General features: G+C 70.3%; 4 protein-coding genes across 7 annotated transcripts; 2 read left to right on the forward strand and 2 right to left on the reverse strand.

The window, feature by feature from the left end:
* Positions 1–1,651: 1,651 nt before the first annotated feature.
* Positions 1,652–4,111, reverse strand: SPATC1 (spermatogenesis and centriole associated 1). Its single transcript, XM_049828910.1, has 5 exons — positions 3,668–4,111; positions 3,399–3,587; positions 2,706–3,059; positions 2,105–2,244; positions 1,652–1,975 (listed from the first exon to the last, which is right to left on the reverse strand). The coding sequence occupies exons 1-5, from the start codon at positions 3,930–3,932 to the stop codon at positions 1,652–1,654; spliced, it is 1,272 nt and encodes a 423-aa protein (XP_049684867.1). The 5' UTR covers positions 3,933–4,111.
* Positions 4,112–4,168: 57 nt separating this feature from the next.
* On the forward strand, positions 4,169–6,380 carry LOC126050697 (uncharacterized). The gene is made up of 3 exons (XM_049828925.1): positions 4,169–4,214; positions 4,498–5,630; positions 5,745–6,380. Exons 1-3 carry the CDS (start codon positions 4,169–4,171, stop codon positions 6,378–6,380), a joined length of 1,815 nt encoding a protein of 604 aa, XP_049684882.1.
* Positions 6,381–6,646: 266 nt separating this feature from the next.
* GRINA (glutamate ionotropic receptor NMDA type subunit associated protein 1) lies at positions 6,647–12,561 on the reverse strand. Its single transcript, XM_049826777.1, is given in 8 exon segments — positions 6,647–7,811; positions 8,014–8,157; positions 8,288–8,416; positions 8,767–8,967; positions 9,059–9,171; positions 9,877–10,010; positions 10,012–10,221; positions 12,436–12,561. Coding segments are annotated over 7 exon segments (1,044 nt in total). The 5' UTR covers positions 10,185–10,221; positions 12,436–12,561; the 3' UTR covers positions 6,647–7,661.
* Positions 12,562–12,857: 296 nt separating this feature from the next.
* PARP10 (poly(ADP-ribose) polymerase family member 10) lies at positions 12,858–18,712 on the forward strand. Of its 4 annotated transcripts, XM_049826756.1 has the most exons (11): positions 12,858–12,925; positions 13,059–13,219; positions 14,160–14,405; positions 14,864–15,091; positions 15,262–15,833; positions 16,013–16,225; positions 16,363–16,492; positions 16,630–17,550; positions 17,685–17,821; positions 17,921–18,095; positions 18,186–18,712. In XM_049826756.1, exons 2-11 carry the CDS (start codon positions 13,060–13,062, stop codon positions 18,488–18,490), a joined length of 3,087 nt encoding a protein of 1,028 aa, XP_049682713.1. In that variant the 5' UTR covers positions 12,858–12,925; position 13,059; the 3' UTR covers positions 18,491–18,712. The 4 variants fall into 4 exon arrangements, with proteins under 4 accessions (XP_049682713.1, XP_049682694.1, XP_049682722.1 ...); XM_049826737.1 differs by lacking the exon at positions 12,858–12,925 and having other exon boundaries at positions 12,998–13,219; XM_049826765.1 differs by lacking the exon at positions 12,858–12,925 and having other exon boundaries at positions 12,998–13,219; positions 17,957–18,095.
* The last annotated feature ends 1,522 nt before the right edge of the window (positions 18,713–20,234 follow it).

Here is a 20,234-nt window from a genome sequence, read left to right on the forward strand (position 1 = left end):
CCGGCCGGCTGGCTGCATTCCTGTTGCGGGTGCGTGGCAAACGCCGCCCGCTGCCGCCGACCCCGGCAGCCCCCGTCTCCCACCTCCGCAACAGGTCGTGCCACCAGCCACGTGCCGGAGCGCTGCGGGCTGGGGACCGCGCGGGCAGGGGTCAGGCGGCGGCGGCGGCGGGCAGGGGAGCTGGAGGCCACCGAGCTGCTGGCACTGCACCTTGCCGGCCCGGTGAACACCCACAACTGGTTCTCCCAGGGCTGTAACCCCTTGTCTGCCGCATCCTGCCGGCACAGCCCGCGGGCATGCCGGGGGCCTGCCGAAGCAGGCAGGAGGCGGCCGCAGGCGGCAAGGATGAGGAGGGGAAGGTTGAGTGAGGAAGGGCCTGGGAGAGGTCACAGACGCCTCTGCCAGCGCCTCGGGCCGAGGTACCCTGCCCGAACCTGCCACGGTGCTGCCGGATCATGGCATGATGGGGCGGGGGCCAGACCCCAGCGGGGATGATGGTGCCCGGGGCCCCCGGACCCCACAGCCCCCCCCCACGTAGGACCACCTCACCTTCTGTTTGGGGAGCCTTCACCCACGCCGCCCTCCAGCCGCCGCCGTTGCCTTCTGGCTGTGCCGGTGCAGGGTGGGGGGCGGCAGGGTATTCCCCCCACTCTTTCCCCCAGCACCATCCCCGGCATCTCCCACCCCAAGGAAGGCAAACATCCCGACCCCAGCTCCATCGTGGTGGTGGTGCCGGCTGCACAGGGCTGTATATGGTGGGGCAGGAGCGGCCGCAGCACCTCTGGCATGAAGGCTGCGCCCCAGCTGGCCTGCACCCGTGGGACTGACTCCCCCTGCCCGTCCCCTCGCCTTGCACAGAACCCGGCATGGGGGTCCACGCCACCCACCCCCCACCTACCTGGGTGCTGCCGCTTGCCCTCAACCCGAGGAGCACCAGCTCTGCCAGCACAATGTGGCCCAGCACGGCTTGGCAGGTGGTTTTCCTCTGCAGCCGGTCGGCCCCCCCTGCTCCGTTTCCTGCCGCCACTTCCCCTTCCCGTCGCCGGCACCCAACTGCCCTGCGGCCGCAGGCAGGAAGGGGGTTTCTTCCCTCCACACCCCCAGTACCCTTACCCGGGCACTCCGCTGGCACCCCGGCACACCCCAGCACGAGGGTCCCAGCCAGCCATGGTGAGACCCCCGCTGAGGCTCTGACCCGGCCGCACCGTGGGGCAGGCCCCCGCTCCTCGGGGATCCCCCCGCCGCGGCACCACAGACATCCCAGTTGCTGATTCCCGACTCTTGCTTCCGCATCCGACCGGCTTCCCCTGCCCACAACAAAAGGAAAAGGACCGCAGCCTTGACCGCAGTGTGACCTCCTCCACCCTGGCACGGCTGCCTGCACTTGCTGTTTGCAGTCCTGCTGGACTGCTGCCTGCACCCCAGCACTGCTGCCTGCACCCCGGCACTGCTGCCCGTCACCGGGGTGTCCCTGAGCAGGAGCAGCAGCAGTGACAGTGGCACTTATGATGCCCACGGTGCCTGCTAGAGTTCCCAGATAAGGGTGAGGGCACTGGAGCAGGTTTATTGCACAGTGCGGGGCTCCAACTGACAGCGGCACAGCCGGTGCGGGGGCCAGTGCCGGTGCTGGTGCAGGAGCCGGCCCAACCGCTCACCAGAGGAAGAGGGGCTGCCCATCCTCCTGTGCCAGCTCCTGCAGGCACTCGAGCAGCACCAATGCGTCCGGCTGCGCCGCCGGCGGCACCGTCTCGGTCACCACATGGCGCAGGAAGGCCAGGCTGTGGCGGGTGCAGGCGTCGGGGCTGGCCGGCTCTGACAGGATGCCGTAGGTGTTGACGAGGGACTCGGCGAAGGCCGGGTGCACCGCGGGGCTGTAGCCCAGTGCCCGCAGACGCCCCATCAGGCTGACGTAGCGCCGGGCCGCGGCGGTGCAGCACTGCTCGTCAAAGCCCCCCGGCACGGTGCCGAGGGCAGTCTGCAGGGAGAGATGGGGCAGGGTCAGCCCGCCGGCACCCATGGGTGCCTGAGAGGAAGGAGACCAGGGCACGTCGGGCTGTGGCCGCAGGCATTGTGCCCGGCTCCCCAGTTTGGCCGCACCACCTACCGCCATGATCTTCTCGGGGATGTTGGCGACGGTGAAGCCGTAGAGGCGGGTACAGTCGGGGAAGACGCTGGCGAGGATGCGGCGGTCCAGCTGGAAGGCGATCTCGCCCACCAGCTGCTCCCACGCCGGCTGCTGGCCATCTGCGGGAGCCACCGACGGGTGCTTACCCCTGTCCCAGGACGGACCCCGTGCTGCCATCCCGGTGACCTCTCCCTGTGCCCCCCACCACCCCAGGGGACCAGGCCAGGCCTTGCCGCTGCTGCCTGGTGCCAGGGGTCCCTGCAGGGGGGTTGCAAAAGCCAGCGTGCCGGTTTTGCAGGGCAGAAAAACCCCTGTGCCAGCTTTGCAGGATGGAAAACCCACGTGCCAGCTCTGCCCACGCAGGGCTGCCACGTGCCAACTTTGCAGGGCAGAAAAGCCGGCATGCTGGTTTTGACCGCGCAGAGGCTAACGGTGCCACGGCATCCCCGGGAGCTGTTGCTCCCCGGCTTTCCTGCATGTCCCCCCGGCACAGGGTGGCCAGAACTGCTCTCCTGGGACCTCGCCATCCTCCCCGGCCACGGAGCCGGACCCAGTGCCAGTGCTGTGCCCCAGTCCTCACCTCGCAGGCTGGAACTCTGCGGAGGATCCCGGCTGGAGGCGAGCCGGTCGGCATCGCGGGCCACCTTCCACCAGGTCACCTTGCGCCGGGTGTCCGGCAGCCGCAGGTCCAGTGGCTGCTGCTCCTCCGGGGACGGGGGCGGTGGGAGTGGGGATGGGGGGGCCCTGGCCCCCGATCCCTGCAGGTCTGACAGCCGCAGGCTGGGGCCACTCGGCTCTGGCGCCGGGGGGTCCCGTGGCGGTTCGGGGGGCGGCCGGTGGCTGGGGGGGTGGCTGGCAGAGCTGAAGCGGTTGAGTGGGCAGGAGAGGCGGTGGCTGTCGGGGATGGGGCTGCCCAGCACGGTCACTGGGAGGGCTGCCAGGACAAGGACAGCAGTCTCAGTCCCTGCAGCCCCAGGGGGCCCTGCACTGTGCCCCCGCCCGCACCCCCCACCCGCGCTGGCCTCGGCCCCAGAAATGCCCACAGGAAGGTACGAGGCAACACCAGAGGGACCGGGATGGGATGGGGATGGGACAGAGATGAGGATGGGGATGGGACGGAGATGAAGATGGGGATGGGATGGGGATTGGGAAGAGATGGGGATGGAGACATGGATGGGATGGGGATTGGGATGGGATGGGATTCAGCCCACCACCCCTCCTCCCAGGAGCTTTGGGGTCACACTACGCCCAGCACCCCCCCCACCCCCAATACTTCTGCTCCCGGTGGCAGGTGAAAGCATCCCAGTGCTGATGTCGGTGCCAATGTCGGTGCCGCTTGGCATGGGCAGCGGTGTGGGCAGCGTGCCATCCTGGGGCTGCTGGTCCCGCAGGGGTTCCCAGGGGGGGATCTGGAAGATCAGGCTCTGCTCCAGGGGTGCCAGCTCCCAATCCGGGGCATTGGCTGCGGGAGGAGGTGGGGGGGTGTTTGCAGCTGTGGCACCCACTGGCCCGGGACCACCATGGGACCACCCGTACCCCCACCTGGGCTGGGGAAGGTGAAGCCTCCTCTGCTGGAGCGGGGCACGGCGATGAGGGGGGGCGCCGAGCTGGGTGCTGTGCCGGGTGCGGTGCCGGGCTGGCCGTGCAGGAGGTGCCGCAGGTGCCGCTGGTCCTTGAGCCGCCCCACCACCCGCGTCAGCTCCTCGTTCTCCGCCAGCAGCGCCTGGATCTCGTGCCGCAGCTGGTCGTAGCAGGCGAAGACCGAGAGCCCCGCGCGTTGGGGGCGGCCACGGGGCACCGGCTCCATGGCAGCCCCCCCAGCACCGGACTGTGCTGCTCACGCCGTCCTGTGACCCGTGCCGGGTGGCAGTGCCAGGGCCAGGGGCATGGGAAGACCCCTGGCTCACCACAGGACACCGGGAGCGGCCAGGGCGTCAACGGCGGGTGCCGGGGAGAGCCGGTTCCGAGGGGATGTCACAGAGGGATGGTCCCCTCCCAGCCCCCCCCATCATATAGCTGCAGGACTCGGCCCTCCCTGGCACCATGGTGCTCTGTCCCGGCAGGCACCCATTCGACCACCACGAGGATGGTACGGCGGGCACCCTACGGCAGAGAGGCGTGGGGGGAGCCGCGAGTGAGGGTAGGGCAGCGGGTGGGCAGGGCAGGAGGGCTGCACCCCCTTTCTGGCTGGATTTTGGCCACGCTGGGGGTGCTCTGCATGCCACGTCCCAGCCACGCTCAGAGACGATGGCCAGTCTTGCCGTGCTCCTGAACTGTTGCGGCAGTGCCGCCAGGCACAGGGCGATCCCTGTGTGCCACGGGGGATGCGCGGTGGGGGCTCCACCCCCATCCCCCTTCTTCTGTGGTTGCAGGATCCCCCCAGCACCAGCCCGCCGGGCAGCTGGGGCCGTGCTGCGGCGGGTGTCGGGCCAGTGGCACGCTGGTGCACGAGGGGCAGCTATGGGGGGCCTGGCCCAGCCCCGCCTGCTGCTGGGACCCCCAGGACGGCTGTGCCCTGCCGTACCCCTGCCACCCCAGGTGGCCCAGCGGGCCCGGTGTGCCGGCATGCTCCGTGGACAGCCTGACCAGCACCGTCTTCTCTGTGGCCATCTCGTCTGCCGGCACTGCCAGTCCACCAGCACCGTGCTGCCCTGGTGCTGAGGGGCCTGTGGAGGAGACCCTCAGCGCCATGCTGGCATCCTGCCGGCTCAGCGCCGAGGCGGCCATCGACCGCCGCTCCTTCATCACCAGCGGCCTGGCCTCCCAGCTGCTGGAGGAGCTCCTGAGCCAGCAGCTGCCAGGGACCGAGCCGGGGCCGGCTGAGGGCTCCGAGAAGCAGTGCCGCACCGCTGTCGCCTCCTCCTCCTCCCTGGAGAGGCTGCGCCGGCACGACCGCCGCTTTCAGAGGGCCAAGGAGCACTTCCAGAAGCAGGGCTGGGTGCCAGCCACCAACGCAGACCAGGACACTGCAGTGATACCGTGCCACTTGCAGCCTGAGGAGAGCCAGGGCCAGGTGCGCTGGGGCCAGGGGAGCGCGGCGCAGCCATGCCGCGAGGCCCGTGGGCATCTCTTCTGTGGCACAGCCTGGCACGCTGCCCATGGCTGCTGCGCCCGGGTGGAGACGGTGAACAGCGCCTGCCCGTGGGACGGTGACCCAGGCACCGTCTCCCACACCTCTCACAAGCCCCGCAGCGAGCGTGGCCACGGCCGTGGTCCCGCCGGCCAGCCCCCTCTGTCCTACCCTGGCACCTGGGCACCGGTTTGGAGAGAGCCCCAGCAGTGCCCAGAGAAGCACTGGGGCTCCCCGCGGGACACGCCAGCCAGCCGGCCTGCCCATGGCACCGCAAGCATCCCCAGGGACAGCCAGCCCTCCTGCACCGGCACCGCCTGTGCCATGCTGAGCCCAGAGCCACAGCACTGCTGGGGAGCCGCCAGCTCCATGCCCAGGGCAGGCAGGGAGCCCCGCCGGGAGCCAGAGCCCACCCAGCAGCCCCGTGCCCAGCAGGTAGGCATTGGCATGCCGGCCCGGTGCAGACCCATGTGTGGCCAGGCACAACACTCGCCCTCCGGCGCAGGAGCCCCTTGCCGCACCACCAGCTCCCTGCCTCTTCTCTCCCAGCTGCAGGGCCCCACCAGGATGCTGCGCTACCGCGATGGGGAGCCAGCACATGGCTGCGGCTCGGTGCCAGGCTGCCCACCGGGCCCACGGAGCCGGGGCGGCAGCAGGAAGGAGCTGCGCTCCCAGGAGCGAGTCGGACAGCGGGACGCGACCCAGAGCCACCACGGCCGCCACGAGCAGGAGGAGATGCTGGTGCCAGAGAGCTGGAGCCGGGGGCAGAAGCAGGGCAGGGAGCCCAGTACTCCCAGCAGGCAGCGGCAGGAGAACAGCAGGCAGAGGCCCCCCATCCCAGACAGAGAGGAGTCCCTGGAGTGGGACCCCAGCACCTGCCCAGGCACCACGAACATGGTGCGGTTCATCGCTAGGTCTTTCGAGCTCAGGGCCCAGCAGGACGCGGCACAAGCCGAGAGGGAGCGGCAGGCCTGGCACTGCCGAGGAGCCAGGACTGCCGACAGCCCCCCCGGCTGCTCGGGGGGTGACCCTCGGGCCCAGAGCTGGCTGGTGGCAGAGGCTGCAGAGTGTGGCACAGCCGGAGCGCAGGCAGTGGCCCAGCCCTACCAGGGTGGCAAAGCTGGGGGCCGAGACGGCGAGGAGGGCAGGCAGCACGGTGGACACAGCCAAGCTCCCTGGTGCTGAATAAATCCCTGCCGGTGACTGACCCCCGAGTGCCATGCGCTGCCGTGGCTGGAACGCCCCAGGGAGACGGGTGACGTGGGTCCCCAGCCCTTAAAGCCTGCAGCACCTTCAGCGGGTGCTTCTTCACCCTGGCTGCCACTGCCTGTGTGGGCAGGGATTGCCTGCCCACCTCCAGAAGCAACCAGGGACTGCAGGCAGGGAGCGGGAGAGAGGGCAGCCCCAGGCAGGGTCCAGGCAGGCCTGCCTGCCCTTCCAAGGACAGGGCGCTCAGTACATTTAATCTTTCTTGGGGGCCCTGGGGTGCAGTGGGCGGGAGGGCAGGGAGAGGCCCAGGGACAACCCTGTCCCCAGAGGGTCCCTGCAGCCCCCAGAGAGCAGGACAGGGGAGTGGGGGGTCCTGCTTGCAGCAGGAGGGTGGCAGCCCCGGGCTTGGCCATGCCAGCATCGGCGGGGAAAGGAGAGCCAGAGCTGGCAGAGATGAACTAGACCGAGGTTTATTAACAGCGGGAGCTGGAGCCACAGAACGGTGCAAGAACGGAGCCTTGGCCACACGGGGAGGGGGCCAGGACCGCCCCCCCCCCCCCCCGCCACTGCCTGGGCAGGGACGGGCAGGGACAGTGGCTCAGGCCCTGGGAGGGGGCCAGGTCCCCACAGGGATGCTCTGCAGTGACCAGTGCCCAGCTCAGGGACCCCCCCCACCTGCTTGGGTGGCGGGACCCTGCCCGCAGCCCATGGAGGGGCTGAGGACCTGGAGGGGGGGGGGAGGGGCCGCTGGCGCTGACCTTGCCTGCGTGGCCGAGGGGGGCGGCGAGGGCAGCGCGTGCGCAGGGGGAGCGGGACGGAGGGGGTGAGCTCCACCACAGATGGGGGGAGAAAGTGCTTCCAGTCCGCGTTCAACACAAGGTGGGGGGAAAAGCCGTATTCACAGCAGGGAGGGGGGAAGCGGAGGGCTTGGGCAGGGGGCTTCTAGGGGGGACAGGAGGGGCAGCAGGTGGCTGCGACACCCCAGCAGGCAGGCAGGCAGGGGCAAGTGCCTTGCCACCCAGCAAGGGGACAGAACTGTCACCCCATGCCCCCTCCCCAGCCCAGCGAGCCCCCACAGCCACTCCCGTCAGGAGCCGGGGAGGTAGCTGGGGTCAAAGAAACTCTTAACGGGAGAACTGACGAGGGGGTGCAATGAGAACACCAAACAAAACCGGCTACAGGGGCGGAGGGGGGGACCACAAACCGGGACACGCGCCAGGGGGTGGCAGGGGGGCCACGGCGGCAGCGGTGGGGCCGCTACTCCTTGGCCCTGCCGATGATGGCCAGGATGTAGAGGAAGATGTTGATGATGTCTGTGTAGAGGTTGAGGGCGGCGAAGACGTACTCCTCGGGGCTGAGTGCCAGCTGCTTGTTCCCCAGGATCATCTGTGTGTCCACCGCCAGGAACTGCGGGAGAGGGGATGTCATGGTGGGGGGACATGAAGCCTGGCAGGGTTTGGGGGGGAGGCCAGCAGCACCCCACACCCCCCACAACAAAGCAACTGCCCCACAAGCAGGTCCTTTGCCCCCCTGTCCCCCCAGCTGGGCCTGGGTCCTATGCCCCCCACCCACAGCCTGAACCCCCAGGGATGCCCCCCCCAGCACTTACGCAGGTGAAGAGCAGGGCCCCCAGGGAAGCATAGATGATGTCCATGATGCGGTTCCGGATGAAGATGCAGAGGATAGAGAAGACGATGAGGACGACGAGGCAGATGATGAGCACGCCCCGGCAGGAGGTGAAGTCGTACTTGGTCTGTGGGACAGGGGAAAGTGAGCAGGGAGCTGGTTCTATGCCTGGTTCAGAGGCCCCCAGCCCCAGCAGGGAGCCTGGGGGGGGGCGGGGGGGTCACCCAGCCGCCTGCCCATCCACCCCAGGAGCTGACCTGCAGGGAGAAGATGACGACGCTGAAGCAGACAACGACGGTGATGCCCACGGCCATGATGACGGCATCGGTGTTGTAGAAGCTGGCGATCATCCCCACCATGTAGGACAGGCTGACGGTCAGGATGGACTGGGGAACAGACGGGCACCACATCACACCGGCTCGGCTGCCCCACCCCTCTCCTTTGCCACCCACCTCCGGGTCCAGCCGGGCCTGGTGACACCGCACCTCCGCAGCAGCCAATGCCCTTTGCATAAAGCTCTCGGCTTTGCCAAGTCCTGAGCAGTCTCTGCTCTCGCCAGGCCAGGCAGTCACCCCCTCTGCACCCCCCAAACCCACCCAGCCATGTCCCCCATCCCTCCCTGTCCCCACAGCCATCCCCTGGGCAGCCTGCGGGACCTTGGGCATCCCCAGGGCCATGGGGCGCAGGGCTGCCAAAGCCACGGCCAAGCCCACCGCTGCCCTGGCAGGGCACTTACCAGAGCTACCAGGTTCCAGGGGTGCTTGCGACGGAAATCCCCGCAGCAGCTGAGGACGATGAGGGAGATGAAGAAGACGGCATAGGAGACGTAGTACGTCCAGACATTGCGCTGCACAAAGCCCTTCACGCCTTTCACAAAGGTGAAGATGGCCACGAAGGCGAAGGTGACGGTCAGCTGCAGGGTCAGCACCAGGAAGACCTGGGGGATGGGGACAGGTCACAGTGGGGTGCCCAAAATCTCTGCTCCGCACCCCCCCCCCCCCCCCGAAGTGCCCCTAGCCAAGTCCCACCTTGCGGATGAAGGCCTGCCGGATGCTCTTGTCGTCCCAGTGCGCGGTGGGAAAGTCCTGGTTGTCATAGTAGGAGGGTGGCCCGTCCTCATGGTAGGTGCTGTGCAGGGGGGCTGCAGGGAGAGGAGGGGGGCACGGATGAAGGGAGCCAGAATCAGGGGGGCTGCCTGCACCGCCGTGCTGTGCTGATTCCCTGTCCTAGGGCCTGCCTGCCCCTGCCCACCAGGGTGGCCGCTCACCGACTCGGATGACCATGATGCCCGGTCTCCATGGCCAGCGGTGTGGCCCGGCTCCAGCTGGCAGCGGCAAGGGAAGAGGAAAGATGGGGCTGAGGGGGTCTGGGGGGTGTCAGGGGCCGGGGGGAGCACAGCTCTGTGCCCCCCAAGCCGGGCTTCATGCCAGCATCCCCACCGAGCTGACAGCTCCAGGTAGTGTCCCCTCCTCTCGGGGCCACGGCCGGCACCCTCCTCTGGCTGGCAGGGGCACCCCAGGGCCAGGCTTGTCTGTGGGGGCTCGTGGGGCAGGACCCCTTCCCCTGGGGGTCCCCGCAGCCCCGCTCGGGCACCCTGAGCTGCGCTACCAGCCAGACCCCCCCCCCCCCCCCCCCCTTGCCCACCCGCACCAGCCACATGGCCGGGACCTGCTTCTGCCCGCCCAAAATGAGGCCAATGCTACCAAAATGGGGCCCTCCCTCCACTGGACAACCCCCCCCCCACCTCCCAGGGCTGTCATCAGCGCCCACTGCGGGGGGCAACCCCCTCCTCACCCGCACCCCAAAACAGACCCCCCCCCCCCCCCCATCGAGCCCCGTTACTTACAGTCTTGGTCCCCAGGGACCATGGGCTGCGGCTGGGCATAGGGCGGCTGGGCGTAGGGACCCTGGGGGTACGGCCCCGGGGGGGGGTACGGTCCGGGGGGATACGGACCCGCAGGGGGGTACGGCCCCGGGGGGGGGGTACGGCCCCGGCCCCTGTGGGAAGCCCGGCTGGTTGTAGGGTGCCGGGGCGAACTGGGGCTGTGGGTACGGTGCGGCGGGGTAGGGGGGCTGGGCGTAGGCCGGGGGGGCCGTTGGCTGCTGCCCCGGGAAGCCGTCGCCCGTCACCAGGAAGCTCTTCTCGTGGGACATCTTCCCCCCCCCCCCGGCTGGCTGCCGCGCCTCTCCGCTGCGGGGAGGAGGGAGAGGGGTGGTCAGACCCGGCAGCCATCACCCCCCATGGCCACCACCCCCTGCCACTGTCACCCACCGTGGCCATCACTCCCCCCCCCCAACTGCCGTCACCCTCACCCGCTGCCATCACCCCCCATGGCCATCACTCAGCCACAGCCATCAGCCCCACCCCCCAGCCCCTCTGCCCCACACTCAGGCAGGCCTGGGGGGTCCCCGACCCGCCACAGCCTCACGGTGTGTGTGCGGGGGGTGTCCCGATCCCACCCTGCTCGCTCCCCAGGCCTGCACAAGATGGCTGCCCGGCGGCAGGGCTGTTGCCACGGCAACAGCCCCATGGCTGCCCCGGCCTGGGCCCTGCTGGGAGGCCTCGGCCATGGTAGTGGCCGGTGCGGGGGGCCGGTGGCTCGTGGTGGCCGCCGGCAGCGGCAACAGGAGCCCCGGCGCTGCCCGGCTGACCCGCTGCCAGCCCCGCTGCCTGACGCTGCCCGCCCCGGGGACCAGCTGCCATCCCCGCTGCCGGAGCACCGGGGTCCAACCAGACCCGGCACCGTGGTCTCCCCTCACCAGTGCTGACCGCCGGCGAAGGAGCAGGACCGGCAGTGGTGCCACACCGCAACCCCATGGCCCTACCTCCGGCTGCTGGCTGGCGAGCGAGGCCGCGGCAGCGGGGGTTTGCCGCAGGCACCGGGGACGCCCCCGCTCTGGATCCCCGGGCCCAGCCACCGGCAGACGCCAATTCTGCGTGGAGCCCGGGATTACAAAACCAGGTGGCTGTGGGAATGGCGGCTCCGGCCCTGCGCGGTGATCGCCTGCCGCCAGTGCCGCCGTCGTGATGATAAATGCGGCCTGGCACGCAGCGGGGACAGGCAGCTGCCCGCAGGGCTGGCGGCTGGCAGGCAGAGCCCCCGGCCAGCCCTGCGCAATCCCATGCCGCGGCAGGCGGGACGTGCCGGAGCCGGTGCCGCAGCGAAGCACCGGCGTCCCTGGGCCTGCAACCGGCACCAGGGCCTGGCCAAGTGACAGCCCGCCTAGCCGGTGGCGCAACCGAAGCCGGTTGCCCGCGTGACGTCCCGGCCCGGTGCCACCAGCCTTGGGGAGGGACGGGGTGGGGGTTCGGCCCTGCAGCACCGCGGCTGCGGGCACGTGCCCCCTGGCCCGGCAAGGGGCCACCAGCCCAGACCCCCCAGCATGGGCAGCCCTGGGGGAGAGCAGGGACCCCCTCGTGGGTAGCGCTGTGGGGGCATGGAGGGTGGACGGAGCACCCCAGGCTGCAGATGGCACCGGCACGGGGTGGGGGGCACAGGGCGCATACGGCATGGGATGCACCCCAGATGGGGGGCACAGGGTGCGTGCAGCACGGGGGGCATGCTGTGCATGGGGGGCACATGGCGCAGGGTACAGCCTATGTATGGGGTGCATGCAGCATGGGGGGGGGGCACAGCGTGTGGGGGGGCAAGTGGCAAGTGGCACAGGGCAGGGGGGACGGGGCACATGTGGCATAGGGTGCACCCTGCATGGAGGGCATTGGGTACAGGGGTTGCCTGCAGCAGCGGGTGCAGGGGGGTCAGGAGGTACAGGGGGTTCAGGGGGTGCCTGAAGCAGGGGGTGTGGGGGGTTCAGGGGGTGCCTGCAGCATGGAGTGCAGGGGGTGTCTGCAGCAGGGGGTTCAGGGGGTTGCAGGGGTCCTGCAGCAGGGGGTGCCCGCTGCACGAGGCGGAGGCACGCCACAGGGTGCGCAGCTGGACGCAGCACGGGGTGCAGGGGGGTGCCTGCCTCCCGCCCCCCCCCCCCCGGTTTTTCCCGGGAGCCCCCGTAAGCGGCTTTGCCCTGACGCCCGGTAATGCCCCAGCGCGGCCTATTTACGGCAGCAGCAATCCTAATCCTTTGAGCGCTGCCCCGCAGGGCGGGGGGGACGACTTCGGCCCCCCCCCCCGTGTGCCCCTGAGAGCGGGGTCCCGCACTGCGGCCCAGCTCGACACGCTCGGGGCTCCGCTCCGGCCGCCCGGTTGTGTATCGTCCGCCCCCCCCCCCCCCCCCCCCCCGCCGCGCACCGGCCCCGTCTGCTGCGGAATGCGGCAGCGCGGTGCGGGGGCGGGAACGGCGCTCGGGGGCGGCGCCGGGGCCTCCGTACCCCACCCCCCTCACACCGCAAAACCCCCTCCCCGGTGTACCGGACCCCCCTCCCCTCCCTGCCGGTACCCCCGCTCACCGGGCCGGGCCGTGCGACAGCGCTGGCTCCGCTCCGCTCCGGTCTGGGCGGGGCCTCGGAGAAGGGGCGGGGCCTCAAGCAAGGGGGCGGGGACAGAGAGAGGGCTGGCTCCGCTCCGCCCTTATCAGGCGGGGCCTGCGGGGGGGCGGGGCCACGCGGCAGCGCTGGCTCCGCTTCGCCCCGACTTCTCCGACGCGCCGGGGCGGAGCCTGAGGGGAGAGGCGGGGCCTGAGGGGAGGGGGCGGGGCCGCGCCGCAGAGCGCCCCCGTGTGGCGGCAGAGCCCCTGCCTGTCCCTGCCCGCCCCCCCCGGTCTCCCCCGTGTTGGAGAACGGGGCTTTCTCCTGGTTTCTCCCGGTGTCACGCGTGGGGCCGGTCCCGTGTACACCCCCCCAGGAGGCCCCTCCCCTTCCCGTTCCTCTTCCCGGTCCCGCCCTCCCCGGGCCGGTTTCGGTTTCATTTCTCCGCCGGGGCGGAGCCGAGCAGAGCTAGGTGCGTGGGTAGGGGAGTGAGGGGGTGGTCCTGCCCTGGGGCGGTTGTGGGGGCACCGGGGGGGGGGGGGGGTGTCACGCGAGGGGGGTGTCTGACCACCACCACCCCCCCTAATGTGTGTGTGTCTGGGCAGGATGGCGGAGGGGGTGCTGGAGGTGGGGGGTGTCCCCCCCGGCACGGAGGAGGAGTTGGTGGTCCTCTACTTCGAGAGCCGGCGGCGCTCGGGGGGGGGGCCCGTCCAGAGCTGCCAGCGCCTTGGCCCCCTCCTCTTCCTCACCTTCGAGAACCCCCAGGGTGAGTGCGGGGCGAGGGCGCGGCTGCTGCTGGGATGGGGGGGGGAGTCCCTGTCCCAGCTGGGAGCACTGGTATGGGGTAGGGGGCATCGCGGTCCCAGTCAGGAGCACTGGGATGGGGTGCAGGAGGTCACCCCCAGCCCCACCGACAGCAGTGGGATAGGGTGTGGGGGGTCCCAGTCCCAGCTTGGAGCACTGGGATGGGAAATAGGGGGTCCCAGTCCCAGCTGGGAGCACTGGGATGGGTTGTTGGGGGGTCACTGTCCCAGCTGGGAGAACTGGGATAGGGTGTGGGGAGGCCCCAGTCCAAGCTGGGAGCACTGGGATGGGTTGTTGGGGGGTCCCTGTCCCAGCTGGGAGCACTGGGATTAGGGAACAGGGGGTCCCTGTCCCAGCTGGGAGCACCGGGATGGGTTGTTGGGCGGTCACTGTCCCAGCTGGGAGAACTGGAATGGGGTGTGGGGGGTTCCAGTCCCAGCTGGGAGCACTGGGATGGGAAATAAGGGGTCCCTGTCCCAGCGGGGAGCACTGGGATGGGAAATAAGGGGTCCCTGTCCCAGCGGGGAGCACTGGGATGGGAAATAGGGAGTCCCAGTCCAAGCAGGGAGCACTGGGATGGGTTGTTGGGGGGTCCCTGTCCCAGCTGGGAGCACTGGGATTAGGGAACAGGGGGTCCCTGTCCCAGCTGGGAGCACTGGGATTGGGGTGCAGAGGGCCTCCAGTCCCAGCTGGGAGTACTGGGATGGGGGTGGGGGGCGTCCCTACTGGGAGCACTGAGTTGCAGTATGGGGGGGGGGTGGCACCCCCAGCCCCACTGGGAGCACTGGTGAACGGTGCTGTGCCCCCCAGAAAGTCCCAATGGGGGGGCAGGGTGTCGGGTGGTCTCGGGTGCTACACTCCCCCTGCCCACCCCAGTGACACCCATCCATCCCCCCACGCAGATGCCCAGAACGTCCTGGCCCACAGCAGCCACCGGCTGGGGGGGGCCGAGCTGGTGGTGCGCCCTGCCACCCCCTGGGACCCCACCCGCCTGCTGCTGCGGGACCTCGATACCCAGAGCCCCCCTGAGCTGCTGGAGCTGCGCCTGGAGACCCTACTGGGACGGCCCCCCGACACCTTCAGCCTGCGCCGGGGCCCCGCGCCTGGCTGGGCGCTGCTGCACCTGCGGGATCCCATCACCCCCCGAGGTGGGTGCAGGGGGGGGACTGATCCCCTGGGGCTGGGGGCACCGCGCTCCCCTCGCTACGGTGCAGCGCTGGTGCCGGGAGTGCCAGGGTGGCATTTTGGGGTGCAGGGTCTGCTGCGCCGCTCCGTGGCCAGGACCACGGCAGCGGTGTTTTGGGGTGACCGGCTCAGCAGAGGGCCGGTGCTGCCAAGTTGCCACGGCGCCTTATCCCCGCAGCGGGTGACCGGCGGTGCCGGTGAGCCAGGGCCGGTCAGTGGTGGGGTCCTGCCGGTGAGTGAATTGCAGTGGAGATGCTCCTGGGGATTGTCTCCTGCCAGAGCCGGTGGTGACAAGCGGTGTCGTTGGCATGGTCGGGCGGCTGAAGGGGCTTCCAGCCCCTGGCCACTGCCAGGGCTGTGGGGGAGCTGCTGCCGTGTCCCCAGGGCCCCCCCGGCATCACCGCCACCCCTGTCCTGGCAGAGTTTGCGGCGGCAGAGCAGCGGGCGCAGGGGCTGGAGGGGGCCGCGCTGGCCCTGCTGCGGCTGCCGCGGCCCACCAGCGTGCTGGTGCGGGCAGAGGCGCCGGGGCTGAGCCACGACTTGCTGGAGCTCTACTTCGAGAACCGGCGCAGCGGGGGCGGCAGCGTGCAGGCGGTGCGGCTGCTGCCGGGCGGCCGGGCGGCCATCGTCACCTTCCAGGAGCCGGCAGGTGAGCAGGAGCGAATGGGACCTCCCCAATGGTGCTGACCCGGCCAGCTGCTGGTGCCGAGCTTTGGCCACCCTGCTCCGTCCTGCCTGTGCCGTGACTGTGGCAAGGGCAGGGCCGGGTGCCGGGGGGGCTGCACTTGGCCGCCGGCTGCCCATCCTCTCCTCCCACAGCGGCAGAGCGGGTGCTGCAGAGACCCCACCGGCTGCAGGACACGGTGCTGGTGCTCACCCCCCATTACCCCTTCCTGGAATTGCTGGAGGGGGACGCAGACCCCCCACCAGACGCGGACCCCCTGCGGGACACGGCCACGGCTCCCCCACCAGACACGGCCCCCTCACAGGACACAGCCCCCCTGCCAGACACAGCCCCCCTGTGGGACACGGCCCTGGCCCCCCCACCAGACACAGCCCCCCCACCAGACATGGGCCCCCCAGCTCCTGCCAGCCGAAACACGTGCCCGGAGGCAGCAGAGCTGGCAGAGCCGCAGGTGTTGAGCCGGGTGCCGGGAGAGCTGTCGGCTGCCTTCCCCGGCGGGGATGAGGACACGGAGGGTGACGAGGACGCGGCCGGGCGGGGGCAGCGCCAGGAGCAGGTGTTGGTGGGGTCGGCGCAGGATGAGGCGCTGGTGCCGGCAGAGCCAGGAGCGCTGCGTTACCTGCAGCGGCACTACCAGGACCTGCTGGCCAGCATCCCTGAGGTCTCCCTCCTGCCGCTGGAGGGGGAGGATGTCGCCGGCTTTCGGGTAAGCTGCGGGCAGAGGTGTGGGCAGGGGTCTGTGCCTGTGGCTCCCACCTCCCCTTCCTCGCCACAACGGGCCGGCAGTGGGTCTGCGGCTTCCCGCGGCGCCCAGCGGCAAGGGCTGCTGGGTGCCGCGGTGCCAATGCGGCGGGCAGGCCCTGACCGCCCAGCCCTTGCCGGCAGGTGAGCGGGGAAACGGGCCGGTGCCGGGCAGCGGCCGATTTCCTGCAGAGCCTGCTGGGCACCGTGGGCTCGCAGCTGGTGACGCTGCAGTTCCCCGGTGTCGCCCGCTTCCTGCGGGACACGGGTGGGCAGAGCATCCTCCAGCAGCTGGAGAGCCGCTTCCAGTGTGTCATCGACTTGGACGGCGTCCACTGGAGCCCCCCGGACCCCCAGGTATGCCCAGCGCCCACCCTGACTGGGGAGGGCGGTGGGTCTAGCGCTGGAGCCGGCAGGAGGCGGGTGCCGTCGTGCCGGTCCCTGCCACGCAGGTGCGGTACTGGTGACGGCATCCTGCCCCTCTGTCCCCGCAGCCAGAGCTGGAGGAGCTGCTCCCCCCGAGCTGCTGCCAGGACCCCCTGCCCAAGGCACTGCACTCCCAGCACTGGGACCTGCCTGATGATGCCGACGGTGCCGATGCAGACGGCCTTCGCTCCAACATAGGTGAGGGGTGGCGTGGGGCGAGGGGGCCGCTCCAGCACCCGTTCTCCTGGCACCGTGGTGGGAGGGGGCCGCGGATGCCGGTTCCTTCCCCACGCTGTGGTCGGGACTCATGGTTGACACCTCGCTCCTCCCTGCAGAGGAGATCAAGGAGCTGCTGGCGGCGCTGCACCCCGGCGAGGCCGCCGGTGATGAGGACCCTGCGCCGCAGCCCGGTGACATCCTTGGTGGGGAGCAGGACCCCGACGCCAAGCCCCCCGAGGTGGCCAACGGGGAGGGCACCAGGGAGATGCCGTTGGGTGGGCTGGAGGAGGAGGAGGCGCAGATGGTGCTGGCCATCCAGCGCTCCATGGACAGCACGCGGCGCGAGGAGGAGGAGCTGGCGCGTGCCACCGCGCTCTCCCTCCGCTCCTACCGCCAGGAGCAGCGGGCAGCACCCAGCACACGGAAGGAAGAGGAAGATGCCGGCCTCCTGGCCGCGCTGGAGGCCTCCCTGGAGGAGGCTCTGCCGGCGGCGGACGCGGTACAGGTGACGCTGTTCTCCTCCTTCGAGCAGGACGTGGCCGCGGTGCCACGGGAGCTGGAGCAGGCGCTGGAGGGGCAGCTGCGGGCAGAGGAGGTGGAGAGTGAGTGCCTGCGGGCGCTGCCGGCCGCCTGCCGCCGCTGCCTGACCTTCCTGCAGCGCAAGCACGCCGTGCGCCTCTGCCTGCGCGACGGCACCGCCACGCTGAGCGGCTTTGCCGAGTACACCGCCGCCGCTGCCCGCGACCTCACCCTCCTGCTGCAGCGACTGCCACAGACGGAGCACCGTCCCCCCGCTGCCACCACCGCGTGCTGGGTGCGCTGGGACCCCTCCGGCACTGCCGTCCCCTATGCCCCTGAGGCTGCCGCGCTGCTGGAGCGGGCCTGGCTGCGCCGGGTGCGCCGGCTGGACCTGCTGCTGGATGGACGGCCCTTCACCGTCGACTTTGAGCGGATGGAGGAGTACGACATCGGCAACGCCTCTGCCGTGGCCATCTCCCGCAGCCAGCCCCCGACGGAGAGTGCCCGCCGCCTGCTAAGTACGTGCCGCTGCCCCCAGCATTGCTGGGCTGTGCGAGCGGGATGGTGCCGCGGGGCCAGTCTTGCCCCGCCGCAGGGTCCCCTGCCCGGGGAGGTGCTGTGCCGTGCCGGCGTTCACTGGGGCTGCATCCAGCAGGGCCAGAGGCGCTGGGGCTGGAGGAGGAGGTGAGGCTGATGCCGCTGGCCGAGGACTCGGAGGAGTTCCGTGACACCATGTGCCATTTCTACGAGACGCTGGAGGAGCTGCACAACAAGATCAGCATCGTCAAGGTGGGTGCTGGTGGCACCGGGAGGGGGGGACAACACACAGGACCCTGGCCGGGGGTGTCCCCGCAGCAGAGCCCTGGACGCTGCGGTGCTGCCCAGCAGGTGGAGAAGCTGATCCACCCGCTGCTGTACAAGCAGTACCAGCTGAAGAAGGCCAGCATGGAGAAGGCCTGTGTTGGCGGCACGGTGGAGCGGATCCTCTTCCACGGCACCACCGAGACCTCCAGCCGTGAGATCTGCTTGCACGGCTTCAACCGTAGCTTCTGTGGCAAGAACGGTGAGTGCCGGTGTGGGAGTGGAGTGCTGATCCCTCCCTGCTGCCCCAGTGCCACGGGCTGATGTCCCCCCCCCTTCACTGGCCCTGCAGCTGCTCTCTATGGGCTTGGCGTGTACTTCGCGGTGGACGCGGCGGTCTCGGTGCAGGAGCAGTACTCGCCACGCAGTGCCGACGGCAGCAAGTACGTCTTCGTGGCCAAGGTGCTGACTGGGGACTATGCAGTGGGAGGGCAGGGGCTGCGGGCCCCCCCGCTGCGGGAGGGGGCCGGGGCCCCCCTGCGCTACGACAGCGTGGTGGACAACCCCCTGCAGCCCGCCATCTTCGTCATCTTCAACGACACCCAGGCCTACCCCCAGTACCTCATCACTTGCCGCCGCCATGGGCCGCCCCCCTGAGCCCTCTGGCTTCTACCGTCCCGCTATACCAGCCCTGCCAATGGGGGCTCGGGGCTGGGGGTGTCCCTGCCCTGCTCCAGGGGATTGAAGTTTGGGGGGGTCCTCACCCGGATAGGGCTCCCCCTCAGCCCCCCTTTCCAGCCCCTGGGAAGGGGGGTGTGGGAGGATTTGGGGGTCACCAGTGCAGTAAGAGCAAAACTGGGAATAAAGTTGGAGCCTTTCCTTGTGTCCATGAGGTTTTGGGGGGCTGGGGGCCTATGCTTTGGAGGTCCCGGAGCTGCCCCACGGGACAGGGCCGCGAGCTGGGGCCCTGCCTGCAGCCACGGTGGTCCCCAGGGCACGGTCCCCCATCCTGGGACCGGGCCACCCCTATCCTGGGGACAGGGTCCCCTTTGGGCTCATCCTGCCTGTCTGGGGGTCAGGGTCTCCCTCAGGTTTGTCCCCCCCTGTCCTGGGATGGGGTCCTGTTCGGGCCTGTCCCCCCCATCCCAGGGACCAGCCCCCCTCCTGGCAGCCCCGGTGCAGGTGAGAGCATGGGCTGCAGGACACGGTGCTGGGAGCACTCGCCGTCTGCCCTCCCCCATCCTGGGGGGCCAAGAGCAGAGCTGGGGGCTTGGCCGTTCCCCCCGCCTCTGCCTGGGCCAGGGCCCGTGCGGTCTGTCCCCTCCAGAGCCCCCAGTGCCAGGAGGAGAGGTGTTCCCTGGGACCACAGTGGGCGCAGGGCGGGTGGGCATGGGGGATGGATGTGGGTGGAAAGGACGGTAGAGGACAAGGGCACATGTCAGGGATTCATGGAGTGCCAGGGACACCCAGTGCTGGCTGGGGTTGGGGATCATGGGACTCCAGGCTGGTGCTGGTGCCGGTGCCGGTGGCACTTGAGGGTGATTGTGGCTCTGCCACGAGCACTACTGGCCACCCCGGCTTGGCCTCAGCCCCACTGGCAGCGACGGCATTTCTGCTTCTCCCCATGGCTGGGTCCTGGCTGGGGGGAGGACGTGGTCCTGGGCTGGCACCGGTGCTGGGGACCCTCTGTGCCCACCGCAGCACAGTGCCCTGCCAGCGCCGGGGTCGCCGGCACCGAGGGTATCCGTGCCTGGCCTGGTGCGAAGAACAAGCTTACGGCATCACCTGCCTATGCCAGCACTGTCCCCCACGCTGGCATCACCCACCCCATGCTGGCAGGCGGGTGGGCAGCGTGGGGCTGGGGGCTGCTAGTGGGAGCGGCCGCAGGGCCGTGGCGTGCTCTGGCCGGGGTTCGACGCTGTGGTGCTGCCGGTCCGGTCGGCTTGGGATTGGGCTGTTCCCATGGCCTTTCCCACAAACCCTGCACTGGGGCTGCTGGGGCGTGGGGCCAGAGCTGGGGTGCAGGCAGAGCTGAGGGCAGGCGGGGGGGGGACAGGCTGTGCCGGGCGTGCTCTGTGCCCCCCTCCCCTCCCCAGCTCGCTTTGCCAGGCAGCGGATTTGCAGAGGCCCCTGAGCTCCGGTGCTGGGAACATCCAGACCCTGGGGCTGGATCCGGCCCCACTCCTGCTCCCCCTTCCCATGGGGCGTCGAGGGGCCGGGAGCCGCCGGCGGATCGGGAGCGGCAGCGTGGCCCTGCCAGGCCTGCGGTTTGGCACCGCCACAGTGTCAGCAAGCAGAGAACGCTCCGGAGCATTCCTTCCTCTGCCTGCTGTTAACCCTGCCCGTGCTGCAGCCTGCCTGCCTGCCTGCCTGCACCCTGCCTGCGCTGCACCTGCCTGCA

This window comes from Accipiter gentilis, chromosome 2 (genome assembly GCF_929443795.1).
Source record: "Accipiter gentilis chromosome 2, bAccGen1.1, whole genome shotgun sequence".
Lineage (NCBI taxonomy): Eukaryota > Metazoa > Chordata > Aves > Accipitriformes > Accipitridae > Astur > Astur gentilis.